The sequence below is a fragment of the Colletes gigas genome, unplaced genomic scaffold (assembly GCF_013123115.1).
Source record: "Colletes gigas isolate AHSC1104 unplaced genomic scaffold, ASM1312311v1 Colletes_gigas_Sc00011, whole genome shotgun sequence".
Classification (NCBI taxonomy): domain Eukaryota; kingdom Metazoa; phylum Arthropoda; class Insecta; order Hymenoptera; family Colletidae; genus Colletes; species Colletes gigas.
In genome coordinates, this window is record NW_025106640.1 from 5,339,856 (window position 1) to 5,357,058 (window position 17,203).

The window sequence follows — 17,203 nt, forward strand, 5'->3', positions numbered from 1 at the left end:
CCAGCCACTGGCATGAGAATAATTTCGGTAACTTTATATTATATTATAGAATATACATTATTGTCAAGTGTTTACCTACAACATCCAAGAGATCATTAGCTACGTATCGGCGATATCTCACTGTTGGATGCGATAATAACGTAACATGAAGCGTTGAATAAGAAGGGTTTGGAGATTCGTACTCAGGCTGTTCCCATCGATTTCTACGACATATAAAGATAGGCATTTTTGTAACTTTATTTTTCCTTCAAAATTTCGATATTTTTATTGCAAGAAATATATTTTCAGAATGTTTGTATGCCCGTCTGATAACTGTCTAACTGTTTGTTCCGTCAAAACTCCAAAACGGGTCAACATATTTTGGTAAAATTGTGTACACGCGTAGACGTCCTTCCGATTTACGGAATAAACAAATTTTCGTTTGAACTTAATGGCTGCAAAATAACGTAATAACGACAGCGAACGTGTTGAAATTGACCACCCTATAAATACAAACATTCGAATGAAAATCTAATTTCCGTATGGTTCATACGTGAGCAGTGACGTCCCGTCGCAATTTGGCAGACATTGTTTGTCTCTCATCGAGTAAGAGAGAATGTTCGTCTTATTGGCGATTATGCACAACATTTCGGTTCCGTTGCAAGCTCGTGCACCGCGCGGTATGAAATAATAAAAGTGCACGCAGCCGCAGAATGTTATCATCCGCTCTATGATTACCTGGCGAATCGTATAATAAATTATAGTTGATTGACGGTGAGACATGGAGCATTTTATTTACGGGAAATTAAATTCTAGACGCACCTCCAGATAACACGAGTCGCTGCTGTAAATGTCAAACAGACTGTTTTCCCGTTTCTCGTGCGAAAACCGACAATTCCGATGATTGATCGCGACTTTCTTTACACCGTCTTGGTTGACCGTGTCGTACATTATGAATTCCACGCGAGTCGTCTTGCCGATTTTCAAATGTATTGTGTCCTTCTCCACGTTGTTGATCGTTGGCAATTCGTAATTGTTGAAAAGGTGTACCTAGAGCATTTTATATAAAAACTTGTAAGACGTCTACATTAAAATACTAAAGAGATCAAAGAAAACTAGATACGCACTGTAAGCAGTCTGAGTAGCGATTTCGAGGTTGAATTTATATCAATAAAAAGATCGCCATATTGTACGGTTCGATTTATGAGATATTGTACGCTTGGTTTACCGTCGCTAGTCAGATGAAACGTATTCATAGCGAGGCAATAACCTATGCCAGTTTTTTTTAATTCTTGAAACTCGGCGCAGCAATTAAATTTCACGTTGTTCCACTCGCAGTCGACTAATAATTTTGTACACGGAAGTTTCATCTGCGGTAAATAATTTAAACATCGAATATTCAAAATATTTCTCGGCCGAGTAAACTTATTGAACTAAGAGAGATAACGTTCGATAACAAATTTGTTTATAATCTCTTAACTCGTTGCTTTACAATATCATTTCAGACTCGTCGTCCATGACAGATTAGGGATTCGTTTTGACGCAAGATAAATTTAGAGTCCGGCTATGACACATACCGTCTCATATTAAATCATATGGCAAGAGATTAATTGTATGATCTTGCAACAGACATGTAAAATATTATATACGTGGGATACAAACTCTGACCTGTTCGTAAGCGGACAAAAGTTCCTCCGCTGTTGTAGAAAGTAAATTCGGATTGGTATAATTTGCAAGCGCTCCTGGATTCCTTAAAAAATTTTACAAACATAAACGACGTCGATTCGCAAACAAATGGACATTTGGTAACGTAGCTCTAATATTTTACAATAAACAAAATAAAATGAAATTATTCGATCAAATAAATGTTAAGAATAAATTACTATTTTGCTCGTCTCTGCCGTTTAGCGGATCTTCCAAGATATACTCATATGTAGATTAGAATGAGATACTCTATGCGTACCATACACTTTAGAATACGTTACACACCTTTTGAAATAGTTGTTTGAAATCGTTTTAGACGAGGAAATGCAAAAAGCAACCGTAGGAAATGGTGTTACCCAATGAAGATACATGGTCTCCGCGGATACAGCGACGGGATACTCAATATAATTTATCAATGCGGATTTAATCATGTCCACGCAACCATACCAACACAGTACGCAGGCAATCAACCAAAAAAATCTGTGAACAGGGCACACTGAATGAAACGAATCGCGGAAATATTTATTCCTTTTCAGTGAGTTTTATTCAATACATTTTTACCTTTCCAGATACGAAAGCTGATCATCAACAAGATATCTGGCGCCATGAATGCTGCAATTACTTAAGTACTGTTTGATAATTTTCCAACACCAAATCAATCGCTTCCGCATCGTTCGTTTGCGCTTACAGACGGTATTTTCTAATACACTATCACGTATACCAACAGTTTTATTTTAACTGTCTTCATAGCCGAAGAAAAATCGATTCCTAGCGGTACACGTTACCTCATAAATTATACAGAGTTTGATTAAATCTTTCATTCTAGCCAATGTTTATTTAATATTTAATTCAATTTTTTACTTTTGAATTTTCCTACAGCCCTCCGCTGGCCTCTGCTGACCGCTGCTGACCACTCCTGATACTTCTACCAATGTACAACAATTACGACTAGCTACTGTCAGCCTTTCCCAGCCTCTGCTGGCCTCTGCTGACCACCGCTTATATTTCTGACAATGTATACCGATTGCTACTGACTTCTACCTGCCTTCGCTCGCCTCTGCTGACCGCTGCTGATTTCTAGATGCCTCTACTGGTTGCTAACTTGTGTTAACAGGTAATGTCATAAAACATTTTACCCAGTTATACTCCTTTTTACCTGAAGAATAAATTAAGGAGTACGAGGTACAAGATGTGGCTACATGTATTTTTTAATTTTCCTGCAGGCCCCCGCTGGCCTCTGCTGACCGCTGCTGACCACTCCTGATACTTCTGACAACGTATAACGATTATTACGAGCTACTGCCAACGTCTCCCAGCATCTGCTGGCCTCCTCTGACCACCGCTTATATTTCTGACAACGCACAACGATTACTAATGACTTCTGCCTGCCTCCGCTCGTCTCTGCTGACCGCTCCTGACCATTCCTGATACTTCTACCAACGTATAACAATTACGACTGGCTACTGTCAGCCTCTCCCAACCTCTGCTAGCCTCCTCTGACCACCGCTTATATTTCTGACAACTCACAACTATTACTAATGACTTCTGCCTGCCTCCGCTCGTCTCTGCTGACCGCTCCTGACCACTCCTGATACTTCCGACAACGTATAACGATTACTACGTGTTACTGCTTGCTCCTGCTGGTCTCTACATGTCTCTACATGCCTCTGCTGGCCCCTGCCAACATGTGCAGGCTTCTGCCTGCCTCTGCTGACCACACCTGATACTTCCGACAACGTATAACGATTGTTACTGGTTACTGCCAGCCTCTCCCAGCCTCTGTTGGCCTCTCCTGACCTCCGCTTATATTTCTGACAACGTATAACAATTACAACTGACTTCTGCCAACCTCCGCTGGCCTCCGCTGACCACCCCTGATGCTTCCGACAACGTGTGACGATTACTACATGTTACTGCTTGCCCCTGCTGGTCTCTGCTTGCCTCTGCAAGCCTCTGCTGGCCCCTGCTGAACACTGCTGACCACCATCGATGCTTCCGACAACGTGTGACGATTACTACATGTTACTGCTTGCCCCTGCTGGTCTCTACTTGCTTCTGCTGACCCCTGCTGGCCCCTACTGTCCCCTGCTGACCTCTGCTGACCCCTGCTGACCACTGCTGACCCTTGTTAACAACTTCTACCATGATATATATGTATTAAAACATTGTGTAATGTAAATTTATGGCAATAAATGTTATAATTTCAAGGAATTCTATGTGTTCTCATCATTTTTACCTTTCTTTTCCTCTCCGAATCATTCCCATAGTTATAAGATACGTGCCACCTCTTCCCATATCATGTCCTCCTGATAACAAAGTCTAAAATGAACCTAAAACCGCCACCGCCATACCTATCGTTTAAAAATTAACTTTAAAATTTTTCGTCAAAAAGTCCTGAAACAACTGGAAAGTCCTGAAACAACTGGAAAGCCCTGAAACAGCTGAAAAGTCCTGAAACAACGAAAAAGTCCTGAAACAACGAAAAAGCCCTGAAACAGCTGGAAAGTCCTGGAATTTCTTGGAACCCCTGAATTTTTAGCAAAGTTCTGAGTTTCAGGACTTTCCAGCTGTTTCAGGACTTTCCCGTTGTTTCAGGACTTCCCAATTGTTTCAGGACTTTTTGTTAAAGTTAATTTTTGATTTTGGCAGCAAGTATGAGAGCTGGACACTTTGGGAATCCAATTTTAACCGGAAAAACGGTCTCTTAAAACTAAGGCAATGATTTGGAGAGGAAAAGAAAGGTAAAAATGATGAGAAGACATAGAATTCTGTTAAATTATATCATTTATTGCCATAGATTTACATTATACAAGGCTTTAATACATATACATCATATCAGAAGTTGTCAGCAAAGATCAGCAGTGGTCAGCAGTGGTCAGCAGTGGTCAGCAGGGGTCAGCAGGGGCCAGCAGAGGCCAGCAGGGGGATGCAGAGGTAAGCAGAGACCAGCAGGGGCAAGCAGTAATCGTTACACGTTGTCAGAAGCATCAGGGGTGGTCAGCAGTGAGCAGCAGTGGGCAGCAGATACCAGCAGAGGCTGGGAGAGGCTGACAGTAGCCAGTCGTAATCGTTATAAGTTGTCAGAAGTATCAGGAGTGGTCGTATGCCGTTGTCGTAAGGTCGGATTTCAGTTGTGCAAGAACGAGAAGGCAATTGTGAGCCTTTCTCTCTCGACTCCCACGAGGCGGTCCGAAATTACTTCGGGTAGCTTCAGAGAATCGAAAAAGAGAGCATGAGTCAGTTTGCCTTTGTCGACTTTCCGGAACTCTACGAGCTCACGTACGCATGATCTTGCATAATGTGGGTAGTGCACCCGATGACCTGGCGTAACATGTGGCTCGTGTGGTAAGATATGTCGGTTTTCCCCACCACTCCGTTATCGCTAAGGAAGTTCGTCGTTACTAATGTCGACGTCGATGCACTCAATTATGTCAGATCTGACCACACTGGTCCGAGCCATGTTTGTTGTTATTTAAGCTCGACTTTCCTTCTTGATCTTAAACAGCTGAAGTTCGTCCTCGATTCGACACTGCAGTTCCCGCGTTTTTGGTGCACCCAGTACCGGATCTAATAACAATGACTCGAAGCATATGTTTGTGACGTTATTTGATGGCGCGTCGTAATTAATACTATTCAGCAATTGACAGAAGGGTGCAGTTATGGCATATCCGGTAATTATATACCTCCATCTCAGATCGAAAGTGCAGTTGTCATGAATAAGGCAAATTCCCATTTTTCACAGACTGTAAACTGAATGTATTATACGATTTTATTATAATTATTACAAAGTATATATTGCTTTAATTATTTAAGGTATGTTGTAGCTTTGTTTAGTTAGGCCTTGCTTATATTCTATTGTATAACATGTGTATTATGCATTGTTAGGCAGCAATGTATGGAGCAACTAATCCTCAATCTCAAGTAAATCCAGAAGTTCAACAATGGTTTGCTGCTGTTGACAGAGATGGTAGTGGAAGAATTAGTGCTACGGAATTAAAATCTGCACTGGCAAATGGTCAAGGAGGTACATTTTCAGACACTGCTTGCAATTTAATGATAGGTGGGTAATTAAAATTAACCTAAACAGTAATTACTATGCTTAAAAATGCCATAAAACTGTTTTTTTTTTCTGTTTCATAGGCATGTTTGATAAAGAAAAAAGTGGTACAATAGATTTGTTTGAGTTTCAAGCTCTTTACAATTACATTAATGCATGGCTGGGTGTCTTTCGTGGGTTTGATCATGATAATTCAGGAAGTATACAAGAAACTGAATTAAGTGCAGCATTAACACAAATGGGATATAGATTGAAACCAGAATTTATTTCATTCCTTATAAAAAAAAGTGATCCTGCTGGACATTCTTCTATAACTGTTGATCAGTTTATTGTATTATGTGTCCAGATTCAAAGGTTTACAGGTAGATAGATATTATATATTAAATACAGACATTTAAACATTTCTAAGATATGTGAAAGTAAAGAGGTGGTTTATGCAATGTTATCCTTTTTTGTTACAGATGCCTTTAGAGCAAGAGATACAGAGCAAACAGGAGAAATTACTATTGGATTTGAAGACTTTTTGGGTGTTGCACTTAATTGCAGCGTATAACACTTGCAATAACTTTCAATGATTTTAAAATGTTCAATTTAATTTTCTCAGGAACGCCTGAAGTTGATATAAATCGTATAAGTCAACTGTTCGCGGACCAGTCTGGTTAATAGGCCGGCCCGCAAACCGAGAAAAAGACATGGATCATTTAAAACTAAACCAGAAGAGTTTATTAAGTGTAGAAATGTTCAAAGTAAAGCATTTATTAAAGAACGAATTCGGAAGGAATGTTTTGACTTTAAGGTTGATTTAGATATAACGAAAAAGCAGTTTCTTAAGACGCTAACGATTGCAGAGAAGGTGAAGAGACCTCACAGAGAGGTGCCAGGTGTCCGTGATGTAATACCGGAACTAACACTTGAAAATCTGATTTATTTACGAGGACTGGAAGTTGAAATCATCAAGGATGACCAAAGAATAGTACAGTAGATCACCATGTTACAGGATAGAGCTAAGCTAGCGGAGACTCGTACGCGTACACCAGTCGCTTAACAGCTTGATCCAATCAATGATCCATATGTCGATAAAACGATTGAATATCAGACGCAAATAGTAGTCAGAAATTGTCGACTGTTCAACTTGAAACCTTTGAGTACTTGAAACAGTTGTTCATTAAATTAGGACGCAATTCCCGTGATACGTTTCACCATGAAAAATTTGCATGTGTGAATTGGAAATTAGATGCAAGGGCGTTCCTAAGGAAAGTTTAGTTGCGAAATTCGAGCTAATAGAATCACTGTGGCTTATTATTCGAACAATGCGGTTAGTGAACCTAGATTGATGGCCTCTATACTATTAGAAAGTAGCGGTTTTGACGATTATTTAAGCTACTATTTTCTATTTAAATTATCTCTATTTTAATCAAAATAAAAACACTAAAAATTAAACAAATTCGATCCTAATAGTCCCCCATCCTTTGGTACTTAAAAATGTCGCGGATTCTTAGAATTGTGATGTCACTTCCCAAAAATCCAGCCAATTAAAATTTTAACATCCTCTATACTATACATATGCTCATTCATAGGAATAATGAAAATAATTTCTTTTTTTTCAATAATGATTGATGATGAAACATGACCAGAGTGTCTTAAAACGCGTATTTCCGTGTAAATTCTTTTTCATTATGGACTTTGTTTATACGTAAGCGCTGATCCTACGTAACATGTAGCTCGTGCGATAAAATGTCGGTTTTCCCCACCATTCCGTTAAACGCTAAGGAAATTCGTCGTTTCTAGTATCGCCATCGATGTACTCAATTTCCTAGTTCTTCTCGCCTGGCATCAATGGTTACCGAATTTATTTCGTCTATTGTTTAGAATTGGAATATATTATTGTTCATTTGTTTTGTTGGTTTTATTGAGATGGAAGGTAATTAGCGAGTTTTGATACTTATAAAGTGTATATATGGTGTCCTGCCTTTTAATCTGTCTAAAAACCTTCTACTGTTTTCAGTAATGGCATCTGACGAGTGGTTACATGGTTGGATCGACGTCGAGAACGAATTATTTATATTTCGAAATATAAATGAAACGTATCAAGTTTCGAGATTATTTATACCACGTTGAAAAAGAAATGTAGCGAATGCTATGATTTAGACGATTATGTGTAAAAGGTATAAAAAAATTGTATTTGAAATTGTTTAAAAAGTTTTATCAGAAAACAAAATTTACCAAGTTCATACATGCACAGGTTTAATTATCTGTACAAGCGTATGTATAATACGAAATGAAACTCTGAACAACGAATTTAGAAATGAAACAAATGTTTATACTTCATTATTATAATTATGTAAGAGAAATTATTTAGATATCTACCGAAATGTATTTGAGCCTCAAATGACAGTGATATAAAATATTTTTTAATATACATCACATGGCAATTCATTATTTACTTTCTGAAATATGAAAGTAGAATATTATTTATAATTTAATTTTATAAGGATGCTGTAACTACTCGGTATAAACATGATTATTTATATGTTATATTTTAATGTTGTATGTATAATTTATAAGGCCAGGTATAATTATTACAGGATAATTATTTATTTTGAATAGATGCTTCGATGAACCATTAAACAATAGAATAAATGTTTGGAAGTATGTTCCAATGTTGTCCCGTGCTAGGGAAGCACAAGAAAGAATTCAGGAATTCAACAGATTAAAAAGAGCAAGGCATCTTCTTGATGCTATTTTTCTTATAAATGAATTAATTTCAGACGGTTCAGATGTGGAAGTGTTGAGTCTTGCTGGCACAATAATAAAGAGATTAAAAGTTTTAGGAGTGTATAATATACTAATGGGTAAGGCAAATATTTTTAACACAAGAATCTATGTAATCACTTATTGTTATTTGTACTTTTTTTTAATAATAAGCAATCTTTATAGAAAATTCTACAGAAGGTGCAAAAATATCAACATTACAGCCTCCTCACACTGGCATATATCATTGTTGTACATTTTGTTCAAGTGGTGGTAAAAAAGAAGCTGTCTGTGGCTGTGGAGGAACTATGCCTGGTAATATATATGTATAGTGCTTTAAATTACACAAATGTTTATTCTTATTCATTGTTGAAAACATAATTATTTAATTAAAGGAGGGTACAAAGGTTGTGGGCATGGTCACAATGAACATCCAGGTGTGAGTCATTGGTCTTGTTGTGGATCAATTTTACGACATGGACGCTGCTTGGCCCTCCAAAAACACATGCCTCAACTATTACTTTGATGCTATTGGTTTGAAATAAATTTTATTTTTCCATGAATACATATTATTATTTTTGTACATAAACCTTTATCGCATACCGATTGTAATACAAAATTACATCGTGGAATGCTATTGCGTATACATTTTATAAAAGTATTTGTTCCCAAAATCCTTGTCTTAGGTAATGGAATGATTTTTTATTTGATCATCACATTTCTTGTACAGAGTGTAATATAATGTTTTGTCACGGTTATCATTAATGTGATACACGCGTACAAATTTTTATTCTATATTTTATCAGTTACCGAACACTGTATTTAAAAAATGTAAAAGTAAACTCACTCAATCCATACATACACGCGTACGCCCGTGAATTTTCACCGATCTGAATGTGTAGAAACCCCTATGATAGCCACGAGAAAACATTTTTTTACACTCTGTACATATTACATAAATATTTAAATTGTACCTCAAATGACAGTCTCGTTATATTATTACCTTAATCTAACAGATTTTTACTTGTATCATCACATGACAATTCATACCTATTTAACATTTATACTAACAAGTCTTCTGTTTCAGAGCATTTTTGGCTGTTTCAGAAACTAATATATGCACATTTTCTATAATTGTAATAGCAAGTACAAAGTGCTAGAAGTTTAACATACCGATAATCTTTTGAAATGAAAGTATCTCTCATTTCTTCAAAGGAACCATTTAAAAACGCATCTCGGTCATACTGTGTCAGAAGCAGGTTCAAAAGTGTTTTCGCCCTTTGCAATATCGTTATCAAGTATAAAGCGACCCTTTTCCCAGCTCCAGCTGCATTCTCGCTTGCATGGCCTCTATGTCGAGTACTCCATATACACTCTTTGCATGTCACCTAAAGGGAAATACTCATTTGCTTATGAAATACCGCCGTTCGAACAGAAAATTATTATGTAACTGAGAGTTTCAATTATGAACCTGTTGGCATGCAATGCAATAAAACCGTAACGCGTGTGTAGGATGTTTCTGACAGAACGCAGTACGTCGTACTTTGGTAGCTTCCCAAATCGGCCTCGTTAAATGTTTCGATGGCTTTAATTCCATGGTAATTTGTTGCTGATGTTCCACCCCGCAATCTGAACAAAAATTGCGAAGGCACGTGGAACACTGAACGTGTGCCTTTGAATAATAAACAATTTGTATATTAGATGCATTGTATTGTACTTTTTTTTTATTTTTTTTTAATAATGTTAAGTGAGTTATAATACTTACGACAACTTCGTCCGTACAAGTGTCGCAAAGAACTCTGTTTGCAAGTCTGCAGCGTATAGCGTCCATAATTAAACGATGCTGAAGAGGATAATGCGGAGGCGGTACTGGCGAATTAGCGTTTGGTAATCGAAAATCGCATAGAGAGCACATTTCATAAAAATTATTAGCTCGATCTCGTGACTGCGAACTGTGCATCCTAATATCTTTCGAGGAATCACAGAGAGCTGTGCGATACGGGAAGAGATATATTTTGAATCGTGTTTTCATAATTGATCACATACTTTCCCATTAAAATGTTTAATTTCGGATTACGTACGTTTACTCATTAATTCTGAAACGCAAGGCGAACATATAGGATGCAAGCAAGGGAGAAGTCTCGGTTCTTGCATCCTTTTGCCGCATCTGGGACACCGGAAGTCGGCGCCCTCGACATTCTTAAGAGAAGAAAAGATTTCCTCCTCTGTGTATTCGTTACTTGCTCGATCTTTTATGTTATAAGACAATTCGGAAACATGTTGGTACATGGAATTTGTTCCATTTGTGTTCCAAGACAATGGCACTTTCGAATAATTGTCGTAACTAAATGAAAAGGAGCATACATATATGCGAATGATTCATTCCACTTTTCTCGTTCTTAGTGTATGCAAAATTAACGATTTAAACGTTACATCTATCTTTAGAATGTTTGATAATAATCGAAATATTACGCTATGCAGAATGGTATCTTGGAGGTTTGAGATTTACAATTTATGCAAATATAAAATAATCTTAAAATAGAACAGATTGTTGGTACACGAAGAAAATTAAAAATAGTTCTTACCGCTCGCTTGTAGCGAAACATGGTAGCTCCACGTTAGCGACTTTCTGTGTATCCGCAACTTTATTTCTTCGTTTAGGGAATGTACGATCTTTGCTATTAATTTCGTTCTCGTTTTCGCTATCCATCGACGTCGTCCTTTCGCCGCAACAATTCCTTATAGATTTATATTTGGAACATTTAACGCAATCCATGAAACACCATTAATCTGCCAAACTGGTTCGTAAATTAACAAAATTTGTTTACCTATTAATTAACTATATCGAAATGAATCGTTACAAAATTTGAACACGTTAATGGGTAAATTTGATATAAAATTCTGTTTTCGGTGAAATATATTAAAGAAGAAATATTTATTAGGTTTTACAGTATAAAATAATCGTAACAGCGAACTTACCGAATTACAGAAAAATATGTACCTTCTTGTAACACGCAGGGAAAGACTCATCGACGAATGTTACGAATACCGTTTGCACCACCTCGCGTTTGCCATAGCGTAATGAGTTAAAAATAACGTTAAAGCGGGCGCATGCGAAGCGAAATCGTGACTGTTTTGTACCAAATTCCAAATTGTGCCTGCCGCATATTCTATAGATTCACAATTAATAAAGAATCTCTGTACCAGATGGTATATGTTCGCCCGGGCACGAAAGTTCTAGGTAAAATTAATTTCCGCACTATCTACATGGATAGCAAATTTTATTATTTATCCATACACGTGTAAAAATAAGATCGATAATATACATATTAAAGAGCAAGTATTACATACAAAGGATATATGGATAAGGAATGATTACTATATATAAATACTAATTCCAATACTTTCTAAGGCCGTGATCAACCAAGTTCCATCATTGTGCTATGTTATCGTCTGTGTGTGTGTGTACAAACAATGGTGCATCTACATGTTTACATAATAAAAGCCTCAAATTCAAGTACACAATTCAAGTAGATACATGACATATTAACCATGGATAAGTTAAATAAGATGCAATGAAGCGAGCGTGTGCTCGTATCTCTCTAATCGGTACTTAAGTACATCTATTTCGTTCAAATTCTTTTTGTTCATCGTATGGATCATTAAATCATATTATTCGCGTTAGGTACGTACTTAAAATTACAGCCCTGTAAGTGACTAGTACTTTTACATTTTGGCCAAACGTTCACAAGTGTGCGTCGCTTAACGAGATCTTACGTTCTACATGTACATCCCTCGAACGTGCAATTAAATTACAACTTACTTAACGCACGTTCCAATTAGATGCTAACGCTTTTATCTGTTACCTCATGTTTTCACTCTAGAGCCCACTTTAATAAAACCATTTCGAGATTTACCGTTTCTAGCTTGATTGCTATTTTTCACCTTACGATGCTCGAACAAGACGTCGTCGGAATCCGTGGTCGATTCGGACAGTACCATTTTATGCGTTGAAACTGAAAAAAGAATTTCGTCGCTTTTAGTCACGCAGCATTGTCTCGAAATACGAGTAAACATAATGCACCGTACATGTGTTACTGTCATCTTCTGGTTCTGGTTGCAATAGAGAGTAATGTGGTGGTTTCTTTTTAGCCCGAAGCGAGCGTCGTTTTCCTGCGCACATTCTTTGGCATAGACAAACAAGACCCCAAATAAGGCCTACCCAGCACACGACCAGAGATAACAATGCTATTATCACGTAGAGAATGCTCCAGTCTGAAAAAAAAAATAATGTAGTATATGAACGAAAGTTGAAACATAACGTTTAAACTTATTATTAAAACTACTTATTTCGACATACCGCAATTGGAATCGCCATTGCCGAAATACTTCTGTATTAAATTTTGCATCCAAAATGCCTCGCACATGCATAATCTTGTTTCCTGATCGCATACTCCATGGCCTGTATAACAATAAATTTCAAATTTAAGTTAAGCAACGGTTACAATCCCCGCATAGTACGAAAAAATATTTACCCGAACAGTCATTTTGACACACGGCAGTGTCGATGTTTGCTACGGATAATTGAAGAAGTCCCGAATCCTGTCTAAGTTTCTGTTTCAATCGTTTGACTACCTCCGGTCCAGGCATAGTCGTCTTACCCCCTTTCTTCTCTACATAGAAAATTAACACTGCTCTACCCGTGTGCGGTTCTACTCTTAAATTTCGAACGACGATCGAAGCTTCGTCTCGTAGTAACATTTGTAGTTTTAACACTAATGAATTCTTTTGCGATACAGTCAACATGTTCGCGCCAATATTCAATATCAGTTCAACCAGATGCATTAATTGTGGATCTATAAAGAAAATAGAGTTGATAAAATTTACAATTCTCTTACAAATGTTGTTTTCTTCTTTTCTATAAATTACTTACCAGACTTCACTATCACAGACACAGTATCCTCGCTACTGAGTCCTTGGTCGTCTGTTACTTTCAATCTAAACAAGTATCTACCCGGAATGATATCGGTCAACTAAAATCGAAAAAGTATAAACATCACTAAGGTACTTGTTACGTATTAAAAGAACGTTCTGATCACAAGGAGTAAGTATAATTACCATTAAAATCGGTGATTTGTCCGTATTCTGAACTATAGTACCTATTGCAAGACTAGATGAATCTCTTGTCCACGTCCAATCGCTAATTTTTAAGTCGTCGGTTGACTGAGATCCATTAATAATCAGTACACTGACGGGTTCTACGACGACCTGGTCACCACCCGCGTTCGCTTTAGGAGGAGCATTTTTATCTATAAAATAAAATTAATGGCACATTAATTATGTTCTATATAAAATTGGGAATATTTAATATTCTTTTAAAGAACTCGGATAAAACTTCATACATACTTTGTGTAACTTTTAGTTTCACGGTGTCGGAGTCTTTGTTCCCATTATCATCGATCACAGTCAGTTTGAACTCATAGTCACCCTTTGTCAATTTTGTAACATTGGTAATTGATTCATTGACTGCAGAGAATTCGGCACTACTGGGACCACTGTTGAAAAAGTTTCTTGTTATTGTTGTATAAAAGAAATTAGATTGGCCAAACATCCGACAATTTGACTTACCTCACTTGCTCCCAATGGAAAGATACGATTTTAATATCGTCTTTGCTTTTTTGGCCATCGAGTACTGTTCTTGTTTCTGGTAGCGCTATGGTTATATCTTCACCTGCATCGGCTATACAAAATAAATTAAAACAACATATATATTTATACTAGAAACACGATTAAATATTAACAATGTATTTTTTACAGTTTTATAGTCACCTGTTGGCGGTTTATTTGTAGGTGGTTTCACGAACACGTGAACCTCGGCTGTAGAAGACTGTTGAGAGTCGTCTGTTACTTTTAGCACAAACGTATACATTCCCTCTTCCAAATTAGACAGTTGTAAATACGGCGTTCGTGTATTTTGCATATCCACTGCTTTGTTCTGATCAGAGGGACTTTTAGTCCACTCCCAGCTTGCTATACCGTGATCGTCTGAGCTCAAACTACCATTGAGAGTTAGTGTATTCTGAGGTAAATATATAATAATATCCTGCCCCGCATTTGCACTTGGCGGATAATTGGTTACTTTCAAAACCGTTATATTTGCGCTTGTAGAGTTTGTAATGTGATCGGAATCTTCGACGGTCAACCTAAACATACAATCATATTAAATTACTATTTATTTACAAAGTATACCGTCTAGTCTGCAACGTAAATTATAATACTAACTTAAAAGTATAATTGCCAGGAATAAGATTATCTAACTGTAACGTGGGTGTATCGACTAGATTAGGTTGATATCCAATGGGACCTTGTTGCAATTCCCAGTGATAAGAAATGACTCGATCATCGTCTTTGCTCGACGAACCGTCTAACACAGCTCCGGTATTTGGTAGTTTCACAACTTGCGAAGCAGGGGAAATTACGGCAATTGGCGCTTGATTTATTCTTTTGGCTGTAAATAATGCAAAGATCATTCTTAATTAATTTAAATACCGTTAATTGCAAAGTCATTACGAATAAAGTACAAGACTCTTACGCGGCAAGACGATGACATTTGCGTATGCTTCACCATAAGCATTTGGATTGTTCACAGTCACTTTAAATGTATATAAGCCCTTTGATAGATTACTTAATTTAACAGTCATGCGATTCTGATCAGTCATTATGCCAGTGTGGTTTTTTGGTTGGCCTAGAAGGCTCCAGGCATAATTGTAATGTTCATTTTCCTGCTCTGCAGGTACAGTGTAAGCAGACAATGTTACTTCGTTCTCTGGTAAGCGTACTTCCTTTGAAACTACAGAAACTAACAGCTGTTTCACAGGTGGTTTTATAGATGTACTGGAATCTTTTGAAATCTGTGCCTTTATTTGTGGTGTTACACCAAGTTCTATGTCTTCCACCAATGTACAAATTCCTATTATGATAAATATAAATCAGGAAATTATAGTTAACTGCATGAAATGAAATACAAACTATTTTTTACATGAAATAATATTAAACATACCTCCAATATTACGTTTAAATCCAACAGAGCATTGACAAACTCCAATATCAGATTTATCCTGATTTTTAATGCACAATTCGTTTTCCAAACAATTTGTCTGGGTGATGCAGCTCAATCCATTTGTTCCACCAAAAAGAATATCATCTCTTTCTCTAGCATCCGTAAATAATGTACTGGAAATATTAATTTCATTAGATGTTTGATACAAATTAACTAGTCTAAATTTGATTAAAATCAAATCTTACCCAGTATCGTCATTTATTTGAGCCAACAACTCATTCCATGCCTCATAATCTTCTACAGGTTTAACTAGAACCATGCTTGGTGGGCTTTCGTTTGCTAAATCTGCTCTATACAAAGGTACACATTTTTGTGAAGTTTCACATTGTACGTGATAACAAGTATCATTATGCATAAACGCCACGTTACAAGTGGGCTTGGTACAACACGTAGCGACGCAATGTTGCATGCCGGTCGAAGGCTGGCTAAGATATACTCCGCTGGAAAGATTTCCACGAGGTGTATAGCTCGTAAAAACTCTGGGATACAAATCGGGGCACAGCATTTGCCATTTTGTGTCCCAATCCGAATAATCGCCAATGCAATTGCCGAAAAATAATAAATACAATCCCAGATAAAAGATTTCAAACATCTTGTCTGAAAGCAGGACGAAATATTATGTTTTGTACAATAAAATTATACGCTTTACTATTTATTACGCGGAATATCCCTACCGTGTTATACGCACACTTTAGGATAAATAACAAACGTTGAAATTATCGTAGGAAATATTTCTGGTTATTTTATGAAACATCTGTGACCTTATGGATTGTTTCGCTATTAAACACCGACCGAAGACTGTCGAAGAATTGTCTCGATGGTATTAGCTCTGAGTGGTGTGTAGACGTACACGGCACGGGCTTATCATATATTAGCACCATGTTATTATCAACACCAGCAGCTAATCAACTATAGGGGCAATTATCATATTTCCTGCTAGACCGGAATAATGAAAGGTCGAGTAAGCAACGATAATGTTTCGATCGTTAATGGCACACTTTCACGATAAAAATCTATATCGTCGTTAATTGACACCATACGTCCATCAAATCCACGAAAACAATTTATTTGATCAGAGAACGCCACACGCTACTATCTTTCGACAACCAGCAGAGTACCAGCACCTCTATATAATCTACGCCCGACGAAAATATTTGCAGATGTCGACACCGGTAAAAACAATTGATAGCTAAATTGACGGTGAAATTTATGACATCGTACGCCACTGTGTAATATTTATTATATGTATTATACATCGTCGGATACGCTATCTTTAATATGAAAACGCTAGATTCCTTACACCATATTGATTATGTAAAGCAGACAGCTTGTGGATCCTATTATTCTGCTAATTGAATAATAATTATTGTTGGATGTATATACTTGTTATTTTGTAGCATTTATAATATCGATTATTTAGAAATTTACAAGTATTAAAAACACGTCATAGGTTTGAACCGCCAATTACCAATGACTACCATCATAATTAAAATATCTTCCAGACTAATGATTTTTCGTCAGAAGTCTAGTTGTATGCGGTTTCGAAGAACTTATCAAAGGGTTGGTTAATATAGTTTGTTCACGGGGTCGGG

General features: G+C 37.0%; 4 protein-coding genes across 10 annotated transcripts; 1 reads left to right on the plus strand and 3 right to left on the minus strand.

The window, feature by feature from the left end:
* Positions 1–43: 43 nt before the first annotated feature.
* Positions 44–2,354, minus strand: LOC122398443 (sodium channel protein Nach). Its single transcript, XM_043398287.1, is given in 7 exon segments — positions 44–203; positions 533–717; positions 802–1,060; positions 1,129–1,349; positions 1,648–1,729; positions 1,969–2,163; positions 2,245–2,354. Coding segments are annotated over 7 exon segments (1,212 nt in total).
* A 2,420-nt stretch (positions 2,355–4,774) lies between these two features.
* LOC122398223 (peflin) lies at positions 4,775–9,001 on the plus strand. Of its 4 annotated transcripts, XM_043397919.1 has the most exons (9): positions 4,775–5,028; positions 5,189–5,354; positions 5,569–5,743; positions 5,824–6,102; positions 6,202–7,661; positions 7,746–7,905; positions 8,348–8,592; positions 8,678–8,806; positions 8,887–9,001. In XM_043397919.1, the coding sequence occupies exons 2-5, from the start codon at positions 5,343–5,345 to the stop codon at positions 6,291–6,293; spliced, it is 558 nt and encodes a 185-aa protein (XP_043253854.1). In that variant the 5' UTR covers positions 4,775–5,028; positions 5,189–5,342; the 3' UTR covers positions 6,294–7,661; positions 7,746–7,905; positions 8,348–8,592; positions 8,678–8,806; positions 8,887–9,001. The 4 variants fall into 4 exon arrangements, with proteins under 4 accessions (XP_043253854.1, XP_043253853.1, XP_043253855.1 ...); XM_043397918.1 differs by lacking the exon at positions 4,775–5,028 and having other exon boundaries at positions 5,058–5,354; XM_043397920.1 differs by lacking the exon at positions 4,775–5,028 and having other exon boundaries at positions 5,058–5,354; positions 8,509–8,592.
* An 11-nt stretch (positions 9,002–9,012) lies between these two features.
* Positions 9,013–11,703, minus strand: LOC122398222 (E3 ubiquitin-protein ligase Midline-1-like). Of its 3 annotated transcripts, none has more exons than XM_043397917.1 (6): positions 11,493–11,703; positions 11,077–11,319; positions 10,573–10,835; positions 10,257–10,480; positions 9,963–10,163; positions 9,013–9,879 (listed from the first exon to the last, which is right to left on the minus strand). In XM_043397917.1, the coding sequence occupies exons 2-6, from the start codon at positions 11,265–11,267 to the stop codon at positions 9,595–9,597; spliced, it is 1,164 nt and encodes a 387-aa protein (XP_043253852.1). In that variant the 5' UTR covers positions 11,268–11,319; positions 11,493–11,703; the 3' UTR covers positions 9,013–9,594. The 3 variants fall into 3 exon arrangements, with proteins under 3 accessions (XP_043253852.1, XP_043253850.1, XP_043253851.1); XM_043397915.1 differs by having other exon boundaries at positions 11,077–11,289; positions 11,471–11,550; XM_043397916.1 differs by having other exon boundaries at positions 11,471–11,532.
* A 184-nt stretch (positions 11,704–11,887) lies between these two features.
* On the minus strand, positions 11,888–16,773 carry LOC122398221 (dyslexia-associated protein KIAA0319). 2 transcript variants are annotated; one of them, XM_043397914.1, is made up of 14 exons: positions 16,300–16,773; positions 15,797–16,208; positions 15,552–15,724; positions 15,084–15,461; positions 14,774–14,999; positions 14,321–14,694; positions 14,120–14,231; positions 13,898–14,046; positions 13,610–13,800; positions 13,425–13,524; positions 13,027–13,347; positions 12,852–12,953; positions 12,581–12,766; positions 11,888–12,507 (listed from the first exon to the last, which is right to left on the minus strand). In XM_043397914.1, the coding sequence occupies exons 2-14, from the start codon at positions 16,201–16,203 to the stop codon at positions 12,359–12,361; spliced, it is 2,868 nt and encodes a 955-aa protein (XP_043253849.1). In that variant the 5' UTR covers positions 16,204–16,208; positions 16,300–16,773; the 3' UTR covers positions 11,888–12,358. The 2 variants fall into 2 exon arrangements, with proteins under 2 accessions (XP_043253849.1, XP_043253848.1); XM_043397913.1 differs by having other exon boundaries at positions 16,286–16,773.
* Positions 16,774–17,203: the final 430 nt, after the last annotated feature.

Bases quoted from the DNA above. Each gene is read 5' to 3' on its own strand.
- LOC122398223 (XM_043397919.1), top strand. The intron at 5,744-5,823 runs GTGGGTAATTAA...TCTGTTTCATAG, and splicing joins TGCTTGCAATTTAATGATAG to GCATGTTTGATAAAGAAAAA. The intron at 6,103-6,201 runs GTAGATAGATAT...TTTTTGTTACAG, and splicing joins CCAGATTCAAAGGTTTACAG to ATGCCTTTAGAGCAAGAGAT.
- LOC122398222 (XM_043397917.1), bottom strand. From the start codon at position 11,267: ATGGATTGCGTTAAATGTTCCAAATATAAATCTATAAGGAATTGTTGC. The intron at 10,164-10,256 runs GTAAGTATTATA...TATTATTCAAAG, and splicing joins CTTGTACGGACGAAGTTGTC to GCACACGTTCAGTGTTCCAC. The intron at 9,880-9,962 runs GTTCATAATTGA...ATTTCCCTTTAG, and splicing joins ATTGCATTGCATGCCAACAG to GTGACATGCAAAGAGTGTAT.
- LOC122398221 (XM_043397914.1), bottom strand. From the start codon at position 16,203: ATGTTTGAAATCTTTTATCTGGGATTGTATTTATTATTTTTCGGCAAT. The intron at 13,801-13,897 runs GTATGTATGAAG...TTTATTTTATAG, and splicing joins GAAACTAAAAGTTACACAAA to ATAAAAATGCTCCTCCTAAA. The intron at 13,348-13,424 runs GTAAGTAATTTA...TTTTCTTTATAG, and splicing joins GTCTGTGATAGTGAAGTCTG to ATCCACAATTAATGCATCTG.